This window comes from Symphalangus syndactylus, chromosome 9, assembly GCF_028878055.3.
Source record: "Symphalangus syndactylus isolate Jambi chromosome 9, NHGRI_mSymSyn1-v2.1_pri, whole genome shotgun sequence".
NCBI classification, from domain to species: Eukaryota; Metazoa; Chordata; class Mammalia; order Primates; family Hylobatidae; genus Symphalangus; species Symphalangus syndactylus.
The window spans coordinates 43,177,000-43,204,217 of record NC_072431.2 but is presented as its reverse complement, the minus strand read 5'-3'; the positions used below and the strand labels follow the sequence as shown (position 1 = coordinate 43,204,217).

The 27,218-nt window shown below is 39.5% G+C and overlaps 1 protein-coding gene across 14 annotated transcripts in view; it reads right to left on the bottom strand.

The window, feature by feature from the left end:
* CCDC148 (coiled-coil domain containing 148) overlaps positions 1-27,218 on the bottom strand; it is a 315,736-nt gene that overhangs the window by 47,459 nt on the left and 241,059 nt on the right. For all 14 annotated transcript variants that reach the window (XM_063646009.1, XM_055292055.2, XM_063646010.1 and 11 more), the window contains one exon: positions 15,851-15,969. In XM_063646009.1, coding sequence (XP_063502079.1) covers positions 15,851-15,969 — 119 coding nt within the window. The remainder of the gene's footprint in view (positions 1-15,850; positions 15,970-27,218) is intronic.

The following is a 27,218-nucleotide window of genomic DNA, read 5'->3' as shown; positions in this document are numbered from 1 at the left end:
GGCTGAGACAGGAGAATGGCATAATCTGGGAGGCGGAGCTTGCAGTGAGCTGAGATCGTGCCACTGCACTCCAGCCTGGGTGACAGAGCAAGACTCTGTCTCAGAAAAAAAAAAAAAAAAAAAAAAGAAAAAGAAACAATGAGAACACATGGACACAGGGAGGGGAACATCACACACTGGGGCCTACTGCGGGGTTGGGGGCTAGGGGAGGGATAGCATTAGGAGAAATACCTAATGTAGATGATGGGTTGATGGGTGCAGCAAACCACCATGGCACGTGTATACCTATGTAACCAACCTGTACATTCTGCACATGTATCCCAGAACTTAAAGTATAATAATAAAAAAAAAAAAAAGAGGTCTTTTGGATATAAGCCATTTTAACTGGGAGGCACGGTGGAGCCAAGATGGCCGAATAGGAACAGCTCCGGTCTCCAGCTCCCAGCCCCAGCGACACAGAAGACGGGTGATTTCTGCATTTCTGCTTGAGGTACCGGTTTCATCTCACTAGGGAGTGCCTAACAGTGGGTTCAGGACAGTCGGTGAAGTGCACTGTGCGCGAGCTGAAGCAGGGCGAGGCATTGCCTCACTCGGGAAGCGCAAGGGGTCAGGGAGTTCCCTTTCCTAGTCAAAGAAAGGGAAAACAGACGGCACCTGGAATATCGGGTCAGTCCCGTCCTAATACTGCGCTTTTCCAACGGGCCTGGAAAATGGCACACTAGGAGATTGTGTCCGGCACCTGGCTCGGAGGGTCCTATGCCCACAGAGTCTTGCTGATTGCTAGCACAGCAGTCTGAGATCACGCTGCAAGGCGGCAACGAGGCTGGGGGAGGGGCGCCCGCCATTGCCCAGGCTTGCTTAGGTAAACAAAGCAGCCAGGAAGCTCGAACTGGGTGGAGCCCACCACAGCTCAAGGAGGCCTGCCTGCCTCTGTAGGCTCCACCTCTGGGGGCAGGGCACAGACAACCAAAAACTCAGCGAGAACCTCCACAGCCTTAAATGTCCCTGTCTGACTGACAGCTTTGAAGAGAGTAGTGGTTCTCCCAGCACGCAGCTGGAGATCTGAGAACGGACAGACTGCCTCCTAAAGTGGGTCCCTCACCCCTGAGCAGCCTAACTGGGAGGCACCCCCCCAGTGGGACAGACTGACACCTCATTCAATCGGGTACTCCTCTGAGACAAAACTTTCAGAGGAACTATCAGACAGCTGAATTTGTGGTCTCACGAAAATCCGCTGTTCTGCAGCCACCGGTGCTCACACCCAGCCAAACAGGGTCTGGAGTGGACCTCTAGTAAACTCCAACAGACCTGCAGCTGAGGGTCTTGTCTGGTAGAAGGAAAATTAACAAACAGAAAGGACATCCACACCAAAAACCCATCTGTACATCACCATCATCGAAGACAAAAAGTAGACAAAACCACAAAGATGGGGAAAAAACAGACCAAAAAAACTGGAAACTCTAAAAAACAGAGCACCTCTCCTCCTCCAAAGGAACGCAGTTCCTCACCAGCAACGGAACAAAGCTGGATGGAGGATGACTTTGATGAGTTGAGAGAAGAAGGCTTCAGACGATCAAACTACTCTGAGCTACGAGAGGAAATTCAAAACAATAGCAAAGAAGTTAAAAACTTTGAAAAAAAATTAGAAGAATGGATAACTAGAATAACCAATGGAGAGAAGGGCTTAAAGGAGATGATGGAGCTGAAAGCCAAGTTTCGAGAACTACGCGAAGAATGCAGAAGCCTCAGTAGCAGATGCGATCAACTGGAAGAAAGGGTATCGCTGATAGAAGATGAAATGAATGAAATGAAGAGAGAAGGGAAGTTTAGAGAAAAAAGAATAAAAAGAAATGAACAAAGCCTCCAAGAAATTTGGGACTATGTGAAAAGACCAAACCTACGTCTGATTGGTGTACCTGAAAATGATGGGGAGAATGGAACCAAGTTGGAAAACACTCTGCAAGATATTATCCAGGAGAACTTCCCCAATCTAGCAAGGCAGGCCAGCATTCAGATTCAGGAAATAAAGAGAACGCCACAAAGATACTCCTCGAGAAGGGCAACTCTAAGACACATAATTGTCAGATTCACCAAAGTGGAAATGAAGGAAAAAATGTTAAGGGCAGCCAGAGAGAAAGGTCGGGTTACCCACAAAGGGAAGCCCATCAGACTAACAGCTGATCTCTCAGCAGAAACTCTACAAGCCAGAAGAGAGTGGGGGCCGATATTCAACATTCTTAAAGAAAAGAATTCTCAACCCAGAATTTCCTATCCCGCCAAACTAAGCTTCATAAGTGAAGGAGAAATAAAATACTTTACAGACAAGCAAACGCTGAGTGATTTTGTCACCACCAGGCCTGCCCTAAAAGAGCTCCTGAAGGAAGCACTAAACATGGAAAGGAACAACCGGTACCAGCCCCTGCAAAAACATGCCAAATTGTAAAGACCATCGAGGCTAGGAAGAAACTATAGCAACTAACGAGCAAAATAACCAACTAACATCATAATGACAGGATCAGATTCACACATAACAATATTCACGTTAAATGTAAATGGGCTAAATGCTCCAATCAAAAGACACAGACTGGCAAACTGGATAAGGAGTCAGGACCCATCAGTGTGCTGTATTCAGGAAACCCATCTCACGTGCAGAGACACACATAGACTCAAAATAAAGGGATGGAGGAAGATCTATCAAGCAACTGGAAAACTAAAAAAGGCAGGGGTTGCAATCCTAGTCTCTGATAAAATAGACCTTAAACCAACAAAGATCAAAAGAGACAAAGAAGGCCATTACATAATGGTAAAGGGATCAATTCAACAAGAAGAGCTAACTATCCTAAATATATATGCACCCAACACAGGAGCACCCAGATTCATAAAGCAAGTCCTCAGTGACCTACAAAGGGACTTAAACTCCCACACAATAATAATGGGAGATTTTAACACCCCACTGTCAGCATTAGACAGATCAACGAGACAGAAAGTTAACAAGGATATCCAGGAATTGAACTCAGCTCTACATAAAGTGGACCTAATAGACATCTACAGAACTCTCCACCCCAAATCAACAGAATATACATTTTTTTCAGCACCACACCACACCTATTCCAAAATTGACCACATAGTTGGAAGTAAAGCTCTTCTCAGCAAATGTAAAAGAACAGAGATTATAACAAACTGTCTCTCAGACCACAGTGCAATCAAACTAGAACTCAGGATTAAGAAACTCAGTCAAAACCGCTCAACTACATGGAAACGGAACAACCTGCTCCTGAATGACTATTGGGTGCATAATGAAATGAAGGCAGAAATAAAGATGTTCTTTGAAACCAATGAGAACAAAGACACAACATACCAGAATCTCTGGGACACGTTCAAAGCAGTGTGTAGAGGGAAATTTATAGCACTAAATGCCCACAAGAGAAAGCAGGAAAGATCCAAAATTGACACCCTAACATCACAATTAAAAGAACTAGAAAAGCAAGAGCAAACACATTCAAAAGCTAGCAGAAGGCTAGAAATAACTAAAATCAGAGCAGAACTGAAGGAAATAGAGACACAAAAAACCCTTCAAAAAATTAATGAATCTAGGAGCTGGTTTTTTGAAAAGATCAACAAAATTGATGGACCGCTAGCAAGACTAATAAAGAAGAAAAGAGAGAAGAATCAAATAGATGCAATAAAAAATGAAAAAGGGGATATCACCACCGATCCCACAGAAATACAATCTACCATCAGAGAATACTACAAACACCTCTATGCAAATGAACTAGAAAATCTGGAAGAAATGGATAAATTCCTCGACAAATACACCCTCCCAAGACTAAACCAGGAAGAAGTTGAATCTCTGAATAGACCAATAACAGGTTCTGAAATTGTGGCAATAATCAATAGCTTACCAACCAAAAAGAGTCCAGGACCTGATGGATTCACAGCTGAATTCTACCAGAGGTACAAGGAGGAACTGGTACCATTCCTTCTGAAACTATTCCAATCGATAGAAAAAGAGGGAATCCTCCCTAACACTTTTTACGAAGCCAGCATCGTCCTGATACCAAAACCTGGCAGAGACATAACCAAAAAAGAGAATTTCAGACCAATATCCTTGATGAACATTGATGCAAAAATCCTCAATAAAATACTGGCAAACCGAATCCAGCAGCACATCAAAAAGCTTATCCACCATGATCAAGTGGGCTTCATCCCTGGGATGCAAGGCTGGTTCAACATATGCAAATCAATAAATGTAATCCAGCATATAAACAGAACCAAAGACAAAAACCACATGATTATCTCAATAGATGCAGAAAAGGCCTTTGACAAAATTCAACAACACTTCATGCTAAAAACTCTCAATAAATTAGGTATTGATGGGATGTATCTCAAAAAAATAAGAGCTATCTACAACAAACCCACAGCCAATATCATACTGAATGGGCAAAAACTGGAAGCATTCCCTCTGAAAACTGGCACAAGACAGGGATGCCCTCTCTCACCGCTACTATTCAACATAGTGCTGGAAGTTCTGGCCAGAGCAATCAGGCAGGAGAAGGAAATAAAGGGTATTCGATTAGGAAAAGAGGAAGTCAAATTGTCCCTGTTTGCAGATGACATGATTGTATATCTAGAAAACCCCATTGTCTCAGCCCAAAATCTCCTTAAGCTGATTAGCAACTTCAGCAAAGTCTCAGGATACAAAATTAATGTACAAAAATCACAAGCATTCTTGTACACCAATCACAGACAAACAGAGAGCCAAATCATGAGTGAACTCCCATTCACAATTGCTTCAAAGAGAATAAAATACCTAGGAATCCAACTTACCAGGGATGTGAAGGACCTCTTCAAGGAGAACTACAAACCACTGCTCAATGAAATAAAAGAGGATACAAACAAATGGAAGAACATTCCATGCTCATGGGTTGGAAGAATCAATATCGTGAAAATGGCCATACTGCCCAAGGTAATTTATAGATTCAATGCCATCCCCATCAAGCTACCAATGACTTTCTTCACAGAATTGGAAAAAACTACTTTAAAGTTCATATGGAACCAAAAAAGAGCCCACATTGCCAAGTCAATCCTAAGCCAAAAGAACAAAACTGGAGGCATCACGCTACCTGACTTTAAGCTATACTACAAGGCTACGGTAACCAAAACAGCATGGTACTGGTACCACAACAGAGACATAGATCAATGGAACAGAACAGAGCCCTCAGAAATGATGCCGCATAGCTACAACTATCTGATCTTTGACAAACCTGACAAAAACAAGAAATGGGGAAAGGATTCCCTATTTAATAAATGGTGCTGGGAAAACTGGCTAGCCATATGTAGAAAGCTGCAACTGGATCCCTTCCTTACACCTTATACAAAAATTAATTCAAGATGGATTAAAGACTTATATGTTAGACCTAAAACCATTAAAATCCTACAAGAAAACCTAGGCAATACCATTCAGGACATAGGCGTGGGCAAGGACTTCATGTCTAAAACACCAAAAGCAATGGCAACAAAAGCCAAAATCGACAAATGGGATCTCATTAAACTAAAGAGCTTCTGCACAGCAAAAGAAACTATCATCAGAGTGAACAGGCAACCTACACAATGGGAGAAAATTTTTGCAACCTACTCATCTGACAAAGGGCTAATATCCAGAATCTACAATGAACTCAAACAAATTTACAAGAAAAAAACAAACAACCCCATCAAAAAGTGGGCAGAGGACATGAACAGACACTTCTCAAAAGAAGACATTTATGCAGCCAAAAAACACATGAAGAAATGCTCCTCATCACTGGCCATCAGAGAAATGCAAATCAAAACCACAGTGAGATACCATCTCACACCAGTTAGAATGGCCATCATTAAAAAATCAGGAAACAACAGGTGCTGGAGAGGATGTGGAGAAATAGGAACACTTTTACACTGTTGGTGGGACTGTAAACTAGTTCAACCATTGTGGAAGTCAGTGTGGCGATTCCTCAGGGATCTAGAACTAGAAATACCATTTGACCCAGCCATCCCATTACTGGGTATATACCCAAAGGACTATAAATCATGCTGCTATAAAGACACATACACACGTATGTTTATTGCGGCACTATTCACAATAGCAAAGAGTTGGAACCAACCCAAATGTCCAACAACGATAGACTGGATTAAGAAAATGTGGCACATATACACCATGGAATACTATGCAGCCATAAAAAATGATGAGTTCGTGTCCTTTGTAGGGACATGGATGAAACTGGAAAACATCATTCTCAGTAAACTATCGCAAGGACAAAAAACCAAACACCGCATGTTCTCACTCATAGGTGGGAATTGAACAATGAGAACTCATGGACACAGGAAGGGGAACATCACGCTCCGGGGACTGTTGTGGGGTGGGGGGAGGGGGGAGGGACAGCATTAGGAGATACACCTAATGCTAAATGACGAGTTAATGGGTGCAGGAAATCAACATGGCACATGGATACATATGTAATAAACCTGCACATTGTGCACATGTACCCTAAAACCCTAAAGTATAATAAAAATAATAATAATAATAATAATAATAATAATAAAAAAGAAAGAAAACAACCTAATGCTCCAACAAATACTTTCAAATATCTGTAGCACTAGTTATGTACCAAAATAAAAGTCTCTGTTACTGAAGAGGAGTGTGAGATAATTGATTCTCAAAAAGATCATAGCACCTAGATGTTCTATTTGGAATTACAGCATCTGTGGTCAATTCACTGACACATACATATGAAACAAAAATAATGGTGGGCATAAAGGGATGTAATAATGCTCATTTTATACATTAAAAAACATATTCTAAAGCATTTCAGATTGTTGTCTGGCCTCTACCAGACACATACCTGCTGACATTCCATTTTTTGACCTGAACAAGTAAATGCAACAGACAGATCAACTTAGCATACAACGAAAATCCAGTATCTCTTTAAATGAACAAGATTTCCAAAATCAAAAATCAAAGCTGTAAACAACAGAGTAAAAGCAGCCTAAACTACTCAGCAAACGACATGCTTCAATTGCTTGTGGTTTAGAAGGAACCATAGATGTACAGTCAACTTGATGTACAGTCATCAGGAGCTAAATCATCATCCAAGACCTCTTGAATGACCCTCAGCTGTGCTATCTCTGCCCAGCTGGTGCTCCATTTGCCCACAGGCACAAGCTTGCTTGTTCATTTTCACATCAAAATGGCTACATATTGCTTTGTCCATGAATTTCTTATCCTCTCTGTCAATCATGATTGCTTAGCTAAGCTCCATTGAAGAACTACTACAATCATATCCAAATAATCTGTGTACCCATGTCCCAATGTATGAACACACACATCTCCCACAATTTGTTTTGTTATACTGAGGAGCAGGTCATAAGTACTATTATCATTATTATTACTGTTGGCCACCAATGAGGTTTCTTTCCATCTTTTAAGTTACTGCTAATTTGCAAAAGATTTCTAATATACATATAAAATACAAAACAGACAGTCCTATTAAGAACTGTATTTGTTTAATGGTTCACAGTGATCTTTGGACTATATCATTTGGCACATCCACTTGGAATGGGGATTTGGTTGACAGAGACTTAATGAACAAGAGCATCCCCATTAATTTTGAGAAATCTCATGCTGAGAAGCAAAAACATGACAAATGTTTGTAAAAGTTTCTGATTAAGTCACTTTACTAAACATACTCCTTAAAGATCTCAAACATTAGACTGCGAACCCACTTTAAATTTCCTTAATGCCTTCCAATACAACATGTTGAAATTTGCACATTGTTAAGAAAAGACATGGAAAATAGAGAGAAACATCTGGCTTTGTTACTTAGAAAATGCAATAACTGTCAATTCCCTGATGTTGGCAAGGACCTCAAAACACACACTAGATTCGCAAGGCCAATTTAGTGTCAGAAAGTCAGCTGGCTCTAGTCTCTTCCTTCCCAAAAGGTCATTGACATCTTAAGCTTCAAATGTTTACTGTGTTACAATACAGGAAAATGCTGTTATTTGGGGAAAAAATAACCTAAAATTAGTGCTGCTTTTTTTTGTTTTTTGTTTTTGTTTTGTGTACTGTGGAAAGCAACGTTTTCTCCACTAAACACACACCCACATACATACATATAACTGGGTTGTTAGAAAAATAACATGCAAAATTTTTACTTGAAGAGGTTTTCTAGAATTGATAAACTGTTCCATGAATATCAGTTTCACCTATATGACCTCTCTGAGCTCAGCGAGGGTACTGTCTAGGAAAAGAGAAATTATGGGCATTTCTACATAAAGTGGAATGGTCTCAAGAACCCAGCAGATGACTTTGGGCCCATACTTCAGAAAGTGTAGAAAGAACTCTAGCACAATGGTTCTTAAATTTTGCTGCACTTTAGAATCCCCTAAGAATTTCCCAAAAATTTTGGGGTCAGAATTTTCCCCAGAGATATGAATTTAGTTGGTCTGGAATCTGGCCTGGGCATCAGGACTTTCAAAACCTCCCCAAGTGATTCTAATGTAGCAAAGAATGGAATAACAGCTGCTCTAGTATTATATGAGCACTGACTGATAAAGTTCTTAGAACCTGTAGCAACCATTTGTTGGTTGTACCCAACTTCAGTTTTTTTGGTCATGAAAATGGTATCTAGAGGAACTCCTTAGCTAAGTAAATCTGCTTTTAGAGATCTTTAAAATTATCTTCTGGAGAATATTGTTAAAACATTTTTAAAACATTAAAATTAGCACAAAGGAGGTAAAATGAGAAAAGCAAGCTATTTATTAAATTACAAGAAACAGCAATGGAGATAAGTAGCTGAAAGGCCACAATTATAATTATCCGTATTAAAGCAATAATTGGCAAATACAGAGGAATAAGATTGTTATGTTAACTACAAGAGAGTTGAACTTCAGAAAAGTTAAAGATTGAACATTATAATATGCATTTTCAGAATGTCATAATGCAAAGGGGAGAAAGGCCCCTGTGCTTGGAAGAATGGTCTAATTTCTGCTTGCTTGCTCTGCAACAGTTACTGATAACAGAAAGCAGTGATGCTAAGGATATACAACAAATGAGATATGACCATTACATATCCTAGCTTTCTACTCCTCCCTGTATGTAGAATCTTTCACTACCCAACATAAAGAATACTCAGTAAAGTAAGTTTCTGGGAACAGGGTGTTTAAAATCACCTGAAAACAAAATAAACATATACATCAAAGAATCACTGCAGCTGTAGAGAACTCTACACTGCAGTGACCAGGGCACCAGTATTGGTCCCAACAGGGTTAGTTAGGAAGTGCAGTCAGTGCCCTGCTGAAAAGAAAGAACAACCACTGCATGCGAAAGAGAGACAGTTTAGCTTTCAGCAGTGGTGGGGTGGGGGGAGGGGGACAAGACTTTGGGTAAAAATTACCATGAGGGCTAAGTGGCAACGTTTTGGGATGGCTAGAAAGGAACTTGGAGCATAGAGTTACAGAAACTAAATAACACAAAGAATAAACATTGTGGTAAAAAAAAAAAAAAAAGACAAAGATACATTCTTATATCTATTTTGAAGACTGTCATTTGTTACCCAAGAAAACTAAAGGTATCTTTCACTTAATACTCATATTTTGATTAGTATTTTAACTTTTATACATTTCGCTATCCAGTTTGCTCACCAATTTGAAGACCATCACAAGACAATCAATGAAACTGAAACTTACCTGTGGCAAGCACCCCCAATATCCACCAATTTATTGTTGCGACATAAAAAATGAAAACTACTAGAAATTAGGTAATAAAAACACAATATTTCAAACCTTGTAGAATATGGCCAAAAATAAACAGGAAAATAAAAACTATAGCCGAGTGAATTGATTAGGAAATAAAATACATTGAAAACAAAATAACTAAAGCTTTCAACCCAATAGGCCAGAAAAAGCACAATAATATTCAGGGTCATGTTTCATTCTTTGTCTTCCTTCAGCCTCCATCCCTGATGACTTGAGTCATCAACTCTAACCCATGCAAATACTTCACACACATCTGTCAGCTTTTGTAGCACTTCTGCTTCCCGCTGTCACTTCCTTAGTTCAGATACTTTTTCTCACAGAGCTTACTGAAGGAAACTTATAATTGGCTTCTTGGTCACCAATTTCTGCCTATTTCAAAAATAATTTCTGTCCTTGCCAGAAAAAAAAAGATGAACTTTTCTAAAGGATCTAGCAGAAGTCTAGAGCTGTAGAGCTATTTGGAAGCATGTCCCCAGGCTGGAGATTAAATTTGGTATATGTGTCAGTTCTCCTTAATAAAATTTCAATACAAAAAAAAAACATTTCTAAGTGAAATTTGACATAAGAATAGCTAAGATATTTTTGAAAAGAACAATGAGTGAACACTTGTTCTACTAGATAGCAAAACAGAATAATTAAAACAGCACGCTATCAGTGTAGAACTATAAACATATATCAGTTTTTAATCAAACAAGAGTCCATATGGATATAAAAGTATAATTAGAAATGTAATATATAACAAAGGTGGCATTTTAAATCAGTGGGTAAAGATGAATCATTAAATAATTGGTGTTGAGATAGCTGGCTATCACTTTAGAACAATTTAGCTCATATCACTCATTAAAATAAGTTCCAGATGGCTACAGAACTAAATTTTAGAAGAAATATGAATAATATATACTATTTTAAAAGAATTAGGTAGGTTTATTTGCAGATACCATGTATCATTTTGAAGTTTGTGCTCTACAAAAATGATCCATGACCCAGAGATACAAATGAAGTATGACATCCAGCTTTGCCTCTGCTTGTCAAGCTGTATGCCACAGTTCAGAAGGGAGTCTTTTCCTAATTTGTCCACTTGTAGTAGGAGCAATATGCACGTGCCACAAAAAGGAGGCACCTTTTTCTTTTTTTTTCTTTTTTTTTTTAATTATAAAGTTCTAGGGTACATGTGCACAATGTGCAGGTTTGTTACATATGTATACATGTGCCACGTTGGTGTGCTGCACCTTTTTCTAACTAGCACAAAGGACTTACATGCCAGCAGCAACCTACAAATAGAAGTTAGTAGTAAATAGTCGATTTGTACATACATAAATGCTTTTTTTACACCAATGGTTGCTATAGACTGAATATGTCTGCTCAAAATTCATATGTTGAGGGCCTAACCCTCAATGTGATGGTATTTGGATATGTAGCCCTCAGGTGGGAGTCATGCCCTTGTAAGAAGAGACACTCAAGTACTTGCTGACTCTCTTCACCATGTGAAGTCACAGCAAGAAGGCCCCACTCTGCAAGCCAGGAAGAGACCCCTCACCAGAACCTGACCATGCTGGCACATTGATCTTGGGCTTCTAGCCTCCAGAATAGTGAGAAAATAAATTTCTGTTGTTCAAGTCACCCAGTCTATGATATTTTGTCATGATAGCCCAAGCTAACTAATACAGTGATATTATATTGTTAAATGTGTTGTGATTTTTGTTGCTGTTCTTAAACTTGATTTTATATAGGTACATATAAAATAGGTAGCATGTATGTCTATGCATTTAAAAATGATAAAAGCAATGGGTTTTAGAGAAGAGACTACATGAGGGTAGTGGTTAAGGGCACTTTTGCTTTAACTTTAATTTTTATAATAATGTCCTCAGTTTTACATGTTTTATTTAAATTTTTTTAAACATTTATTTAAAATGTATCTCTATATACATACTGTATAAAATCTTTAAGAACAGCAACAAAAAGCATAATAATTTTTTTTTTTTTGAGACAGTCTTGCTCTGTTGCCCAGGCTGGAGTCTGCAACCTCCACCTCCCGGGTTCAAGCAGTTCTCCTGCCTCAGCCTCCTGAGTAGCTGGGATTACAGGTGCATGCCACCATGCCTGGCTAAAAAAGCATAATACATTTAATAATATAATACCATTGTATTAGTTAGCTTGGGCCATCATGACAAAATATCATAGACTGGGTGACTTGAACAACAGAAATTTATTTTCTCACTATTCTGGAGGCTAGAAGCCCAAGATCTAGGTGCCAGCATGGTTAGGTTCTGGTAAGGGCTCTCTTTCTGGCTTGAAGTGTGGCCTTCTTGCTTTAACATTTTGAGAAAAAATACATTAGTATTTCATGATGTAAAAGTCAATTGATAGGAATCGCTTATATTTAATGAATACTTAACTGTGTTCCAGGCAGTGAATGTGTTACATTCAATGTATCATTTGATCCTTGCAACAATCTTAAGAAGTAGATACTGTTTATATCCTCAGTGTACAGATGAGGAAACTGAAGCACAGGGAAGTTAAATAACTCAACTAAAGGTCACACAGCTATAAAATGATAGAGCCAGGATTCTAATGTCAACCGATTCTAGAGCCTTCCCTCTTAATCTCAATGGCATGTTGAGAAATAAAAACAGGGTATTAGGAGGTTAGTGGAAACTTGGGCAAAAACAATTTTGATAAAATGAAGAGGGCAAAACACATATTCTAACAGATTGAGAAGGTAAACGTAATTAATACATAAAACAATTTCTATGTCTTTTTTTAATGTTGAACCACATGAAATTGCCAGTACTCAACCGTTTTGACCTACAAAAATGGAATTTTATGTGGTTCAACCTATCATTTTATTTATGAATATATATATATATATATATATATTTTTTTTTTTTTTTGAGATGGAGTCTCACTCTGTTGCCCAGGCTGGAGCACAGTAGCATGATCTCGGCTCACTGCAAGCTCAGCCTCCTGGGTTCACGCCATTCTCCTGCCTCAGCCTCCCAAGTAGCTGGGTCTACAGGCGCCCGCCACCATGCCTGGCTAATTTTTTGTATTTTTTTAGTAGAGACGGGGTTTCACTGTGTTAACCAGGATGGTCTCGATCTCCTGACCTTGTGATCCACCTGCCTTGGCCTCCCAAAGTGCTGGGATTACAGGCGTGAGCCACCGCACCCGGTCGAATATTGTTTTTAAGAAATATAATCTTAGAATTTAAAAACAGAAAAGGGAAGTAAATGACAGAAGTTTTCAAACCCTCAAGGATATGCGTGTGTGTTCTGAACACAGATCTGGAAACTGCTTCAAGCCACCTTATTCTGATATGGAAAAAAAGTGTCCGTAGTTAAAATATCAAACATAAGGTTCATGAATTGTATTTCAGTAGTACAGAAAAATGTTTTAACCAATCAACCAAATTTCTTAGTGCTATGTAGTTATGAAAGAAGACAACTTCTGGTTACTATCAAAAGCAAAAACTATCAGCAATTTTGTATGTTGAACTCTATCTCCCTAAGTCACAAAATGAGGAATATACTCCTATAATATTATAAAAATTTTTCTGAGGATTATATGTCTTAAATATCCTGATATTTTAAAGGCCTTTTTCACTGATTTTCCATTGGCAAACAAGCATTGGACTCATAATTATCTGAATCTACAGCATTTGAACATAAGAGTTGAACAAACAGATCATAGGCCCTTAATAGTTCATCAACTCTGTCCTCAGAAGTTATCCAGTTCAATTTTACAGAAGACAAAACAGAGCCTGTGGAGGTGAAATGACAGACTTTCCCAAGGTGATACAATTCAAAGAAGAGTCAAGACTAAAACCTTGGTCTCCTGGCTCCTAGTCTTTAGTACTCTTTTTAGTATCTTATAATACGCTTTTTTTTTTTTTTCTGTTATGTAATGCAGATTAATCTGATTTTCCTTGTCTTCTTTTTCAACTGAAGTTCTGAATCAGCTAATCTTGATAATTATTGGGACAGGAAGCAAAAGACTGAAATGACTCTGTAATCAAAGAAGCTCCCTGACTATGAGGGGTAATTTTAGTGGAAGCCTGTCTCCTAATGCTGGAACTACGTATCTGTTCTGTTTTCCACATTCCTTTTAATTTCTGTGGCTCTCTTTTGTTTTGCTAGGATAGCTTTAGACTGATCAACCTGCCGTTGCCTTGCCCTTTCGTATTTAGTGTTTGGGAATTCTTATCCTCCTCCTTGTTTCTGACCCATGGCCTGTATCCACTTAGATCTTGGTTTGTGTTGGTTAATCTGGGTTCTCATTGATGGCTTCACCTTCTAACCACGAGCTCTGGCTTTGCTATATTCTCATTCTCTCAGTAACAGATTATACTAAACTCTAAAATCCTGAGCTACCTGGGAAATAATGTGCATTTCGTCCAGAAAATCCTTAGGAATGCTTAGCATCTATTTGAAACTCCAGATTCAATTTACAACTTCAGTGATTAGAGTTTGAGATAACAGTCACATGGGTCACAAAGTAAGCTTCCTAGATACAAGTGAACCTCATTGTATCAAGTGGTTATGTCTTCCAAAGTTATATGTAAGTCTGAGGGGCAATTTTCAAAATAGGTTTTATTTATTATAGCGATTTTAGGTTCAGAGTGAAATTAAGCAGAAAGTATAGAGTTCCAGGAAATTTTTTTACAGTGACTAACTTAGGTAAATGTATCAGGGAAACTTACTATTTAAAGGAAATTTACTGTGATTTATGTTATGAAATGAGAGCTCTCTCTTCTTTATCTTTTGTGAAAATCACTAAGGAGCTAGCTAAATTAGATAACTATGCCAGTTATAATGTAATGTCTCACAGCTCTAAGTCCACCTTTCATTGTCTGCTCTCTGAAAATGGAGGTGGACCCTCTATCTATCCCTACAACTGGCAAAATATTAAGCAGTCTCAGAAAAGGCTGCTTGAAGGACACTGCAGAGGAAGAGGATTTCCTTCCTGGTTTGTGTGTTTGTGCCTTCTTGTTCCTACTGTACAGCTGCCAGCAGCACATGTAGGGGCACAAGTGTTGCTGTGTCCATGGAGATCCAATGGCACACCCATGGTCAGTCCCACCAAATTTCAAAGGTACTTCCATGGTCAGATTTCCATTGAGCCTTGCAAGCATCTCAATAATTGGCTTCCAGCTTTGGCCTGCCTGCACACAAGTTGGGTGTTCCCTGTTTGCCTAGTGACTATTGAACTAGCTCTGTCTTGACCCACCCAAGAACTTCTCCACCATTCAGAGGGTCATAACCATAGCTTCTACAGTAAGGTGTGAATCCCAAAAATGGAGACGGCACCTCAGTTCCAAATGTGTTTCTTCCAAGGGAACCCTCCTTCAGCCCTAGGGTATTCTTTAGCATGCTATTTATCTCTTTATATAGAAAGGATTTCCTGTTAGAGTTTATCATTTTTTCTATTAAACTTTCCTTGTTCAAATTACTATATGTTTTTTGTCTCCTAATTGACCCTAACTGATAGAGCAACTTTGGAAAAAATAACTTAAATCTCTTATTGTACTCGTGTAAAAGGAGGATACTAGGCTACTTGATCTCAAATGTCCTTTCCAGACCTAAAATTACAAATTTCTAGGAAATTCCAGATTTTTTTCATGTATTGGGCATGCCCTAAGTATGTTATAATAAACACCACACAGCACTGTATAATTGTGTACCGTCTTTCCCAGCCTCCGTCACAGTAAATGGGTCTTCCTTCTTTTTTGAATAATGGTTTCCTCCTTCTGGGTCAAGAGATAGTTACAGCAGCAGCCAGTATCATTTTATGCACACAGTGGGTAATCAAATACTATCAAATCCTCTGTGAGGGTTTTAACTAGGAACCTATCTAAGGAACAAAATGAAAATCCAGAGGTTCATGTATGAATATGAGAATTTAAAATGCATTATAGATATCATTATATTCATTTGTGAATATAAATATTGAAAGGATACATTAAGTATAGAAAAATGCTCCCTCTGATATTATTTATTCTAACACATTACAAAAGACTCCATTCACCACCTCCATTACCACAAAATTTTAAATTTTCTTTTACCTTTCTCTATCTTTTAGTGACTGTTCAGCCATTAATTTCTTCAGTTCTTCTAGACGCTGAAGATCTCTCATTTCCATTTCTTGCCACTTCTGTTTTTTCTTAGCCCAGTATTTTTTAATCTATTGTATAAATGTTACATAAAATTTAAATTAACAACAGATATGTAAAAATGAGGGGAAAAGCCATAACCATATCCATTGGTTCATATTACAAAATTGAATTTAAAGGGCACTTCATCTTTTTTGTTTCATAGATATGCTTATAACACACTGGCAACAGAAAAATAAATTAAAACATGAAGGTAGATGCCCTGAGAAACTGCAAGGTTTAACAGTTTCTGCAATGAATGGAAATATAACTTGTGCTGAGACCTAAGGTTTTAATCTATGGCTAAAATAATCAACTTTCCAGAGAACCACAATAAAAGTATGTTATTGTCTCTAAAGTATGTGATCTACCTGTTACTCAAGAATATTTTTATCTTCTTATGGTAATGCAGTCTTTAACAAATATAGCATTAAAACTATTTTTATTTTAAAAGCATTAGTTTATTTATGCTAATGGACAGCAGGATGTTGAAAGCTTTATGCTTCTGGGGAAGTGGCAGGAGATAGGTGGGAGGAAGGAGGAAAAGAGCAAATTAGCAGGGTTGTGGTATATAGTAGTTCTGACTTATGTGGTAAAATAAAGATCAAGCTTATCAAGTGCAAAAAGGTGAAAGCAGTGTTATTAGTAGGCCTGTTTTACTTGCCTTTTCTGGAAATCGAAGCAAAATGAGAAAACCAGAGGTACGTATGAGCTATTTTCAGGGAGCTGAAACCCTTATTCAGGATTTCTCAATGTGATAGGACAATGAATGTTTATTTGACAGAGGCCCATTCCACCACTCTGGCCTGCCATATTGTGCCTGAGTCAAGAGACTGGCTCTTGCAGCTGAGTACCTCAGTGGTAAATAGTGAGTGACTGGCAGCAGGGGGTCTGTTGTAGAGGCTGGGCTAGCCCTACCCCCCAGCTGGCATTTCCTCTTCTGAGACAGAGGTGAATAGGAAAATCTAAGTGGTTTCCTGACTTGCCCTAGCAACATGGTCTCTGATTTCTGGGAGAATCAAAAGAAGCATCCCAAGCACCATCGCCACAGATATAGCAACTCTGCAGCTACAATAGCAACAACTGTTCAATGTTTAATGAATAACTAAATAAGCCCAATGTGCAGTGATATCCACTCCAGAGATGACAGAGCTCTGGATTTAGAGAGAACAGAGATAAAGCTAGAAAGGCAGCAGCACCCAACATGGAGCATGAGAGAGAGGTTGGGTGCGGGAGAGAGAGGAAACGTTGATTGACAAGGAGTGTTCTAGAGTCCTAACTGATAAATGCCAGGGAATTCTATTAATGACAGATACGGAAACGTTAGCAATGATTATGTCATCTCCATCTGGGAATTATAAACAATCTTTATTCTTTTCTGTATTACCTTATTTTTGCAATGAATCATATTTCTTTTATAATCAGAAAAAAATTAAGCTACTTCAAAACAAATTTTTTTAAAAGAACAGATATGGAATCAAAGAGCATTTTTCTCTGGGTTAAAGCAGACTGATAATATTTCCTTACTCCCAGCACTGGCCTTGGAGAAAGTCAGTGGCTCTTTTGCAGACAATTCCTTGACCACAAGCAGAGCAACCCCAGGTTGCTGGCATCCTCAGATTTCGGACACCGTTTGATCACTTGATACACTGTCCTGTGCAGGCCCCAGACGTATGTCGTACCTGGAGCTTTTTGCAATCTCAAGACCAATTATTTCCATCTTTGACTCTGAAGGTACCAACCTTCAGGCATTGCTATAGTATAAGTGTGCTCTCTCCCTCTCTTTCTTTCTCTCTCTCTCTCTCTCTCTCTCTCTAATCCTTTTCAGTGCTTTCTACTGAGCCCTCTGGAACCCCTGTGTCATCATATGTAAAACTCCCTACATCTTCAACCTTCAGAAAACTATTTCCTTGTTTTCACTGAAATTCTTCTGAGTGAAGGATACTCATATTCTGATACCTCATGTGCCATTTGGCTGGGGAATAGCTTGGGTATTTTCCTCATTGTTAACTGCCTGTTTCAGGCCATTATCATATGCACAATTCTTTCTCCCTTTGATGTTAACACTACATGGATATATCACCCTCTACCTGTTGTTATCATTGGCATGTGTAAATTTCCAAGTCACTCCCAAATTCTTATCAAGAATTCAGATACTTGGACTGGAGCCAAGATGGCCAAATAGGAATAGCTCCAGTCTACAGCTCCCAGCATGAGCGATGCAGAAGATGGGTGATTTCTGCATTTCCAACTGAGGTACCGGGTTCATCTCACTGGGGAGTGTTGGAAAGTGGGTGCAGGACAGTGGGTGCAGCGCACCAAGCGTGACCCAAAGCAGGGCAAGGCATTGCCTCACTAAGAAAGTGCAAGAGGTCACGGAATTCCCTTTCCTAGTCAAAGAAAGGGGTGACAGATGGCACCTGGAAAATCAGGTCACTCCCACTGTAACACTGTGCTTTTCCAACAGTCTTAGCAAACGGAACACGAGGAAATTATACCCTGTGCCTGGCTCGGAGGGTTGTATGCCCACAGAGCCTTGCTCACTGCTAGCACAGCAGTCTGAGATCAAACTGCAAGGTGGCTGCGAGGCTGGGGGAGGGGTGCCCACCATTGCCCAGGCTTGAGTAGGTAAACAAAGCTGCTGGGAAGCTCGAACTGGGTGGAGCCCACCGCAGCTCAAGGAGGCTTGCCTGCCTCTGCAGACTCCACCTCTATGGGCAGGGCATTGCCAAACAAAAGGCAGCAGAATCCTCTGCAGACTTAAATGTCCCTGTCTGACAGCTTTGAAGAGAGTAGTGGTTCTCCCAGCATGCAGCTGGAGATCTGAGAACGGACAGACTGCCTCCTCAAGTGGGTCCCTGACCCCCAAGTGGCCTAACTGGGAGGCACCCCCCAGTAGGGGCAGACTGACACCTCACACGGCTGGGTACTCCTCTGAGACAAAACTTCCAGAGGAACAATCAGGCAGCAACACTTGCTGTTCACCAATATCCACTGTTCTGCAGCCTCTGCTGCTGATACCCAGGCAAACAGCATCTGGAGTGGACCTCCAGCAAGCTCCAACACACCTGCAGCTAAGGGTCCTGACTGTTAGAAGGAAAACTAACAAACAGAAAAGATATCCACACCAAAACCCCATCTGTATGTCACCATCATCAAAGACCAAAGGTAGATAAAACGACAAAGATGGGGAAAAAACAGAGCAGAAAAACTGGAAACTCTAGAAATCAGAGTGCCTCTCCTCCTCCAAAGGAATGCAGCTCCTCACCAGCAATGGAACAAAACTGGATGGAGAATGACTTTGACGAGTTAAGAGAGGAAGGCTTCAGACGATCAAACTACTCTGAGCTAAAGGAGGAAGTTTGAACCCATGGCAAAGAAGTTAAAAATCTTGAAAAAAAATTAGATGAATGGCTAACTAGAATAACCAATGCAGAGAAGTTCTTAAAGGACCTGATGGAGCTGAAAACCAAGACACGAGAACTACGTGATGAATGCACAAGCCTCAGTAGCCGATTCAATCAACTGGAAGAAAGGGTATCAATGATTGAAGATCAAATGAATGAAATGAAGCGAGAAGAGAAGTTTAGAGAAAAAAGAATAAAAAATGAAGAAAGCCTCCAAGAAATATGGGACTATGTGAAAAGACCAAATCTACATCTGATTGGTGTACCTGAAAGTGATGGGGAGAATGGAACCAAGTTGGAAAACACTCTGCAGGATATTATCCAGGAGACCTTCCCGAATCTAGCAAGGCGGGCCAACATTCAAATTCAGGAAATACAGAGAGTGCCACAAAGATACTCCTCGAGAAGAGCAACTCCAAGACACATAATTGTCAGATTCACCAAAGTTGAAATGAAGGAAAAAATGTTAAGGGCAGCCAGAGAGAAAGGTCGGGTTACCCACAAAGGGAAGCCCATCAGACTAACAGCTGATCTCTCAGCAGAAACTCTACAAGCCAGAAGAGAGTGGGGGCCAATATTCAACATTCTTAAAGAAAAGAATTTTCAACCCAGAATTTCATATCCAGCCAAACTAATCTTCATAAGTGAAGGAGAAATAAACTACTTTACAGACAAGCAAATGCTGAGAGATTTTGTCACCACCAGGCCTGCCCTAAAAGAGCTCCTGAAGGAAGCACTAAACATGGAAAGGAACAACCGGTACCAGCCACTGCAAAAACATGCCAAATTGCAAAGACCATAGAGGCTAGGAATAAACTGCATCAACTAATGAGCAAAATAACCAGATAACATCATAATGACAGGATCAAATTCACACATAACAATATTAACCTTAAATGTAAATGGGCTAAATGCTCCAATTAAAAGACACAGACTGGCAAATTGCATAAAGAGTCAAGACCCATCAGTGGGCTGTATTCAGGAAACCCATTCATGTGCAGAGACACATAGGCTCAAAATAAAGGGATGGAGGAAGATCTACCAAGCAAATGGAAAAAAAAGGCAGGTGTTGCAATCCTAGTCTCTGATAAAACAGACTTTAAACCAACAAAGATCAAAAGAGACAAAGAAGGCCATTACATAATGGTAAAGGGATCCATTCAACAAGAAGAGCTAACTATACTAAATATATATGCACCCAATACAGGAGCACTGAGATTCATAAAGCAAGTCCTTAGAGACCTACAAAGAGACTTAGACTCCCACACAATAATAATGGGAGACTTTAACACCCCACTGTCAACATTAGACAGATCAATGAGACAGAAAATTAAAAAGAATATCCAGGAATTGCACTCAGCTCTGCACCAAGCGGACCTAACAGACATCTACAGAACTCTCCACCCCAAATCAGGAGAATATACATTCTTTTCAGCACCACACCGCACTTATTCCAAAACTGGCCACATAATTAGAAGTAAAGCACTCCTCAGCAAATGTAAAAGAACAGAAATTATAACAAACTGTCTCTCAGACCACAGTGCAATCAAACTAGAACTCAGGATTAAGAAACTCACTCAAAACCGCTCAACTACATGGAAACTGAACAACCTGTTCCTGAATGACTACTGGGTACATACTGAAATGAAGGCAGACATAAAGATGTTCTTTGAAACCAACGAGAACAAAGACACAAAAACCAGAATCTCTGGGACACATTCAAAATAGTGTGTAGAGGGATATTTATAGCACTAAATGCCCACAAGAGAAAGCAGGAAAGATCTAAAATTGACACCCTAACATCACAATTAAAAGAACTAGAGAAGCAGCAGAAAACACATTGAAAAGCTAGCAGAAGGCAAGAAACAACTAAGATCAGAGCAGAATTGAAGGAAATAGAGACACAAAAAACCCTTCAAAAAATCAATGAATCTAGGAGCTGGTTTTTTGAAAAGATCAACAAAATTGATAGACCGCTAGCAAGACTAATAAAGAAGAAAAGAGAGAAGAATCAAATAGATGCAATAAAAAATGAAAAAGGGGATATCACCACCGATCCCACAGAAATACACACCACCATCAGAGAATACAATAAACACCTCTACGCAAATAAACTAGAAAATCTAGAAGAAATGGATAAATTCCTCAACACATACACCCTCCCAAGACTAAACCAGGAGGAAGTTGAATCTCTGAATAGACCAATAACAGGCTCTGAAATTGAGGCAATAATTAATAGCTTACCAACCAAAAAAAGTCCAGGACCAGATGGATTCACAGCCAAATTCTACCAGAGGTACAAGGAGGAACTGGTACCATTCCTTCTGAAACTATTCCAATCAATAGAAAAAGAGGGAATCCTCCCTAACTCATTTATGAGTCCAGCATCATCCTGATACCAAAGCCTGGCAGAGACACAACAAAAAAGGGAATTTTAGATCAGTATCCCTGATGAACATCGATGCAAAAATACTCAATAAAATACTGGCAAACTGAATCCAGCAGCATGTCAAAAAGCTTATCCACCATGATCAAGTGGGCTTCATCCCTGGGATGCAAGGCTGTTTCAATATACACAAATCAATCAACATAATTGAGCAAATAAACAGAACCAAAGACAAAAACCACATGATTATCTCAATAGACGCAGAAAAGGCCTTTGACAAAATTCAACAACCCTTCATGCTAAAAACTCTCAATAAATTAGGTATTGATGGGACGTATCTCAAAATAATAAGAGCTATCTAAGAAAAACCCACAGCCAATATCATACTGAATGGGCAAAAACTGGAAGCATTCCCTTTGAAAAGTGGCACAAGACAGGGATGCCCTCTCTCACAACTCCTATTCAACATACTGTTGGAAGTTCTGGCCAGGGCAATCAGGCAGGAAAAGGAAATTAAGGGTATTCAATTAGGAAAAGAGGAAGTCAAATTGTCCCTGTTTGCAGATGACATGATTGTATATCTAGAAAACCCCATTGTCTCAGCCCCAAATCTCCTTAAGCTCATATGCAACTTCAGCAAAGTCTCAGGATACAAAATCAGTGTGCAAAAATCACAAGCATTCCTAAACACCAATAACAGACAAACAGAGAGCCAAATCATGAGTGAACTCCCATTCACAATTGCTTCAAAGAGAATAAAATACCTAGGAATCCAACTTACAAGGGACATGAAGGACCTCTTCAAGGAGAACTACAAACCACTGCTCAATGAAATAAAAGAGGATACAAACAAATGAAAGAACATTCCATGCTCATGGGTAGGAAGAATCAAATCGTGAAAATGGCCATACTGCCCAAGGTAATTTATAGATTCAATGCCACCCCCATCAAGCTACCAATGACTTTCTTCACAGAATTGGAAAAAACTACTTTGAAGTTCAAACGGAACCAAAAAAGAGCCTGCATTGCCAAGTCAATCCTAAGCCAAAAGAGCAAAGCTGGAGGCATGACGCTACCTGACTTCAAACTATACTACAAGGCTACAGTAACCAAAACAGCATGGTACTGGTACCAAAACAGAGATATAGACCAATGGAACAGAACAAGAGCCCTCAGAAATAATTCCACATATCTACCACTATCTGATCTTTGACAAACCTGACAAAAACAAGCAATGGGGAAGGATTCCCTATTTAATAAATGGTGCTGGGAAAACTGGCTAGCCATAGCTAGAAAGCTGAAACTGGATCCCTTCCTTACACCTTATACAAAAATTAATTCAAGATGGATTAAAGACTTAAATATTAGACCTAAAACCATAAAAACCTGAGAAGAAAACCTAGGCAATACCATTCAGGACATAGGCATGGGCAAGGACTTCATGTCTAAAACAACAAAAGTAATGGCAACAAAAGCCAAAATTGACAAATGGGATCAAATTAAACTAAAGAGCTTTTGCACAGCAAAAGAAACTACCATCAGAGTGAACAGGCAACCTAAGAATGTGAGAAAAGTTTTGCAATCTACTCATCTGACAAAGGGCTAATATCCAGAATCTACAATGAACTCAAACAAATTTACAAGAAAAAAACAAACAACCCCATCAAAAAGTGGGCAAAGGATACGAACAGACACTTCTCAAAAGAAGATATTTATGCAGCCAAAAGACCCATGAAAAAAATGCTCATCATCGCTGGCCATCAGAGAAATGCAAATGAAAACCACAATGGGATACCATCTCACACCAGTTAGAATGGTGATCATTAAAAAGTCAGGAAACAACAGGTGCTGGAGAGGATGTGGAGAAATAGGAACACTTTTACACTGTTGGTGGGACTGTAAACTAGTTCAACCATTGTGGAAGTCAGTGTGGTGATTCCTCAGGGATCTAGAACTAGAAATACCATTTGACCCAGCCATCCTATTACTGGGTATATACCCAAAGGATTATAAATCATGCTGCTGTAAAGACACATGCACACGTATGTTTACTGCGGCACTATTCACAATAGTAAGGACTTGGAACCAACCCAAATGTCCAACAACGATAGACTGGATTAAGAAAATGTGGCACATATACACCATGGAATACTATGCAGCCATAAAAAAAGGATGAGTTCATGTCCTTTGTAGGGACATGGATGAAGCTGGAAACCATCATTCTCAGCAAACTATTGCAAGGACAGGAAACCAAACGCCGCAGGTAGTCACTCATAGGTGGGAATTGAACAATGAGAACAGATGGACACAGAAAGGGGAACATCACACACCAGGGCCTGTTGTGGGGTGGGGAGAGGGGGGAGAGATAGCATTTGGAGATATACCTAATGTTAAATGATGAGTTAATGGGTGCAGCACACCAACATGGCACATGTATACATATGTAACTAACCTGCATGTTGTACACATGTACCCTAAAACTTAAAGTATAATAATAAAAAAAAAGAAAAAAAAGTATTCAGATACCTTAGTCACAGGCTTCTCAAATACAGGCAAATTCAGCCTGTCTGAATGCCCTTCCAACCTTGCTAATCAACTTCAGCTTCTGTCTGAATGCCCTTCCAACCTTGCTAATCAACTTCAGCTTCTGTCTGAATGCCCTTCCAACCTGTTATTCTCATAATTCTATGACTTCCTCCATTCTAGGGAACTTCCTCTTCCTCCAGAATTCTATTATCATTGAAAACAGTTCCAACTGGGAAATCTTGAATTAGAAATAGACTCTGCGACCAGAACCTACCCTCCCCACTTCCCATCATCCTCTGGGCTCCAGTTATTATAATGCTATTTCCCTAGTTCAGCTCTCATCACAAGGCTTTGCTAATTAATATACTTTTCTTATGTCCCACTAGGCTGTAAGAGTTGTGATATATTCAGCTAAAGTGTCTAAAACATAGCATGTACTTAATAACCATTTGATTGATGACATAATTATAGGAACTAGTACTAAATTTATGGTTTCAATTGAATCTTCAATGACGATAAGCATTCCATTTATGAATTCCTGGACAATGCCTCTCAATTTCTCATAGTGATATTCTAAAACCTGTTCACTATGTTCAGCTCCATACCTGCTGCTGTTTCCTCACTTTCATCAGAGCAAATAGAAGCTCTGCAAGATATCTTTCTTAATGTTCAGCCCATCAGAAGAAGAGGTATTTTTCCTTCTGTTCAAGGCTAATGCCTCACCTGGGCTGCAGATCTTGTTCCCAATTCCACCTTCTTCATAGCCTCCCTCCTCATCTGTCCCCTCCTCTCCCCTGTACCTTCAGCTTCTTGCTCTTTGATGCTTCCTTCTCACATGGAATTAAACATAATTTTATCCCATTACAATAATTTAGAAATTCTTTAGAACCCCAAGATTGTAGCATCATAACTTTCATTGTTCCTCTTTGGCCAGGCATCTTAGCAACTCACTTTTTCCCATGTGCACATCTTCTATTTCACTCCTCACCCATGGTATTCCTACTTCTGTACTCCACTCCAAAGTCACTGCTCTCACTAGTGAGTTCCAAAGGATCAGATCAAATATCCTTTTCAATCATGATTTTACTTGATGTCTCTGTGTATTTGATTGTATTAACCCTTACCTGTAGTATTAAACCATTATTGACTTTGGGACTTTGATATTCATTTGTTCAACAAGTATTTATTGAGCACATGATAACTGGTACTTAAAAAGAAATAAAGCCTCTGTCTTGTGGAACTGAGACTTTCTAGAAAGGGAGACAGATAGTAAATGAATGAATGAATGGAATATCACATGCTGTATTAACCTCTAAGAAGGGGATAAGTAGAGTGATGGTTTAGAAAAATTTGAGCAGAATTAGTAGAAGGTATCTTTTAAATGTCTTAAATAGGACATCTGAATGACATGACATTTGTTTGAAAACCTGGTATATGAGAGTGAAACACCCATGGGAAGAGATGGAGGGGAGTACATTGGGAAGAGGGTGCAACAGCAGTGGATGTGGAAGACCTCGCATATGTTGAGAGCTGGGAAGAGGCCAGGGAGCTGGAGCAGGTGGCATAGGTTAAGACTAGAAGTGAGATTGGAGAGCTGCATGGAGGTTAGATGATTTGGCCAGGATTTAGTTCTAGAATCAAGGAAAAGCCATTGAAGAGACTAAAGCAAATAGTAGAATGATCTGACTTACATTTTAAAAAGAGAGCTCTGGATATGAAGTGGGGCATGGGTAGTAGAGAAGCTAAGGAAAAACAGGGAGACCAGATAGAAGAAAAAGGCAACACCCATCCATGGACTCAGGAGATGGATTCAAATGTTCAGATCTGAGATGTGCTTTTGAGTAGAATCAGAGGGCTCATTGAAAGATTCCAAGAGGGCTCATTGAGAGATTCCATGTGAAGATTGGAGGAAAGACTAATCAAGGACAATTCCTAGGTTTTTGCTTGAACAGCTGGTTGAAAGGTGATACTAGTAACTGAGATAGAAGATTGGGAGAATAACGAGCTTCGAAAAGGAAGAAAATTGGGAGCTCAGTTTTGAACATATAACACTTGACAAGCCCATAAGACCTCTAAGTTGGAGGGGCCAGACGAATATCTGAAGGCACAGATGGGTGGCTTAGGGGAGAACTCAGTGCTGGAGACCTAAATTAAGGAGATAGCCACATAAACAGTATTTGACACCAGAGGACTGGATGTGGTCTCCAGGATGAGGATGTAAACAGGAAAGAGAATGTGGTTATGCACTCTCATGCTTATTTGCTTTTCTGCACAGCTTTCTCTACGAGAATGACTTTATTTCCCTCTTCCATCCGTCAAACTTATTCTGTCTTTAAGACGAGAACAAATGCCACCTCCTCCTTGAATCTTCTCCTGAGCCCTCTAGAAAAAGAGTAGCTCCATCCATGGCACACCAATAGCTTATAGTTTATGACCCTCCTTTCTTTGACTGCCTGCATTCCTGGACTTTTTTCATGAGGTTCTGCCCCTGGATCTTTACCAATATATTTGGGCATTTACTACATGCCTGAAAAGTTCTGCCCTGCCTTATTGCTTGGTAAATCCTTCCTATCCATCCTTTAAGGACTGTTTTAGCATTGCCTTCTCAGCCTTTCTCCCTCTCCCTCTCCTCCAGATACAGCTAGGTGTACCTTCTAAGGCATAGTTTGTGTATTCTTAGCACAGCATTTCCCATATTAATCTGCATTATTTATCTTTGTATCCTTAGTACATTGTGTCATGTCTAACACATAAGAGGGTATAATTGATCACTCTTAGGTGACTGGAAGTTTCTTCTGGTCTCTGGTCCAAGAATAACAAAGTTGTACATGGGAACCGGGCCAGCAGTTTTCTTTTCAGGATGGTAAAGGCCAAACTAAGTACCTCCCTAAGGACAGTTCCATTCACTTTTCATCAATTAATTCATCCTACAATTTATGTATCAAGAATTATTAGCTTTGCA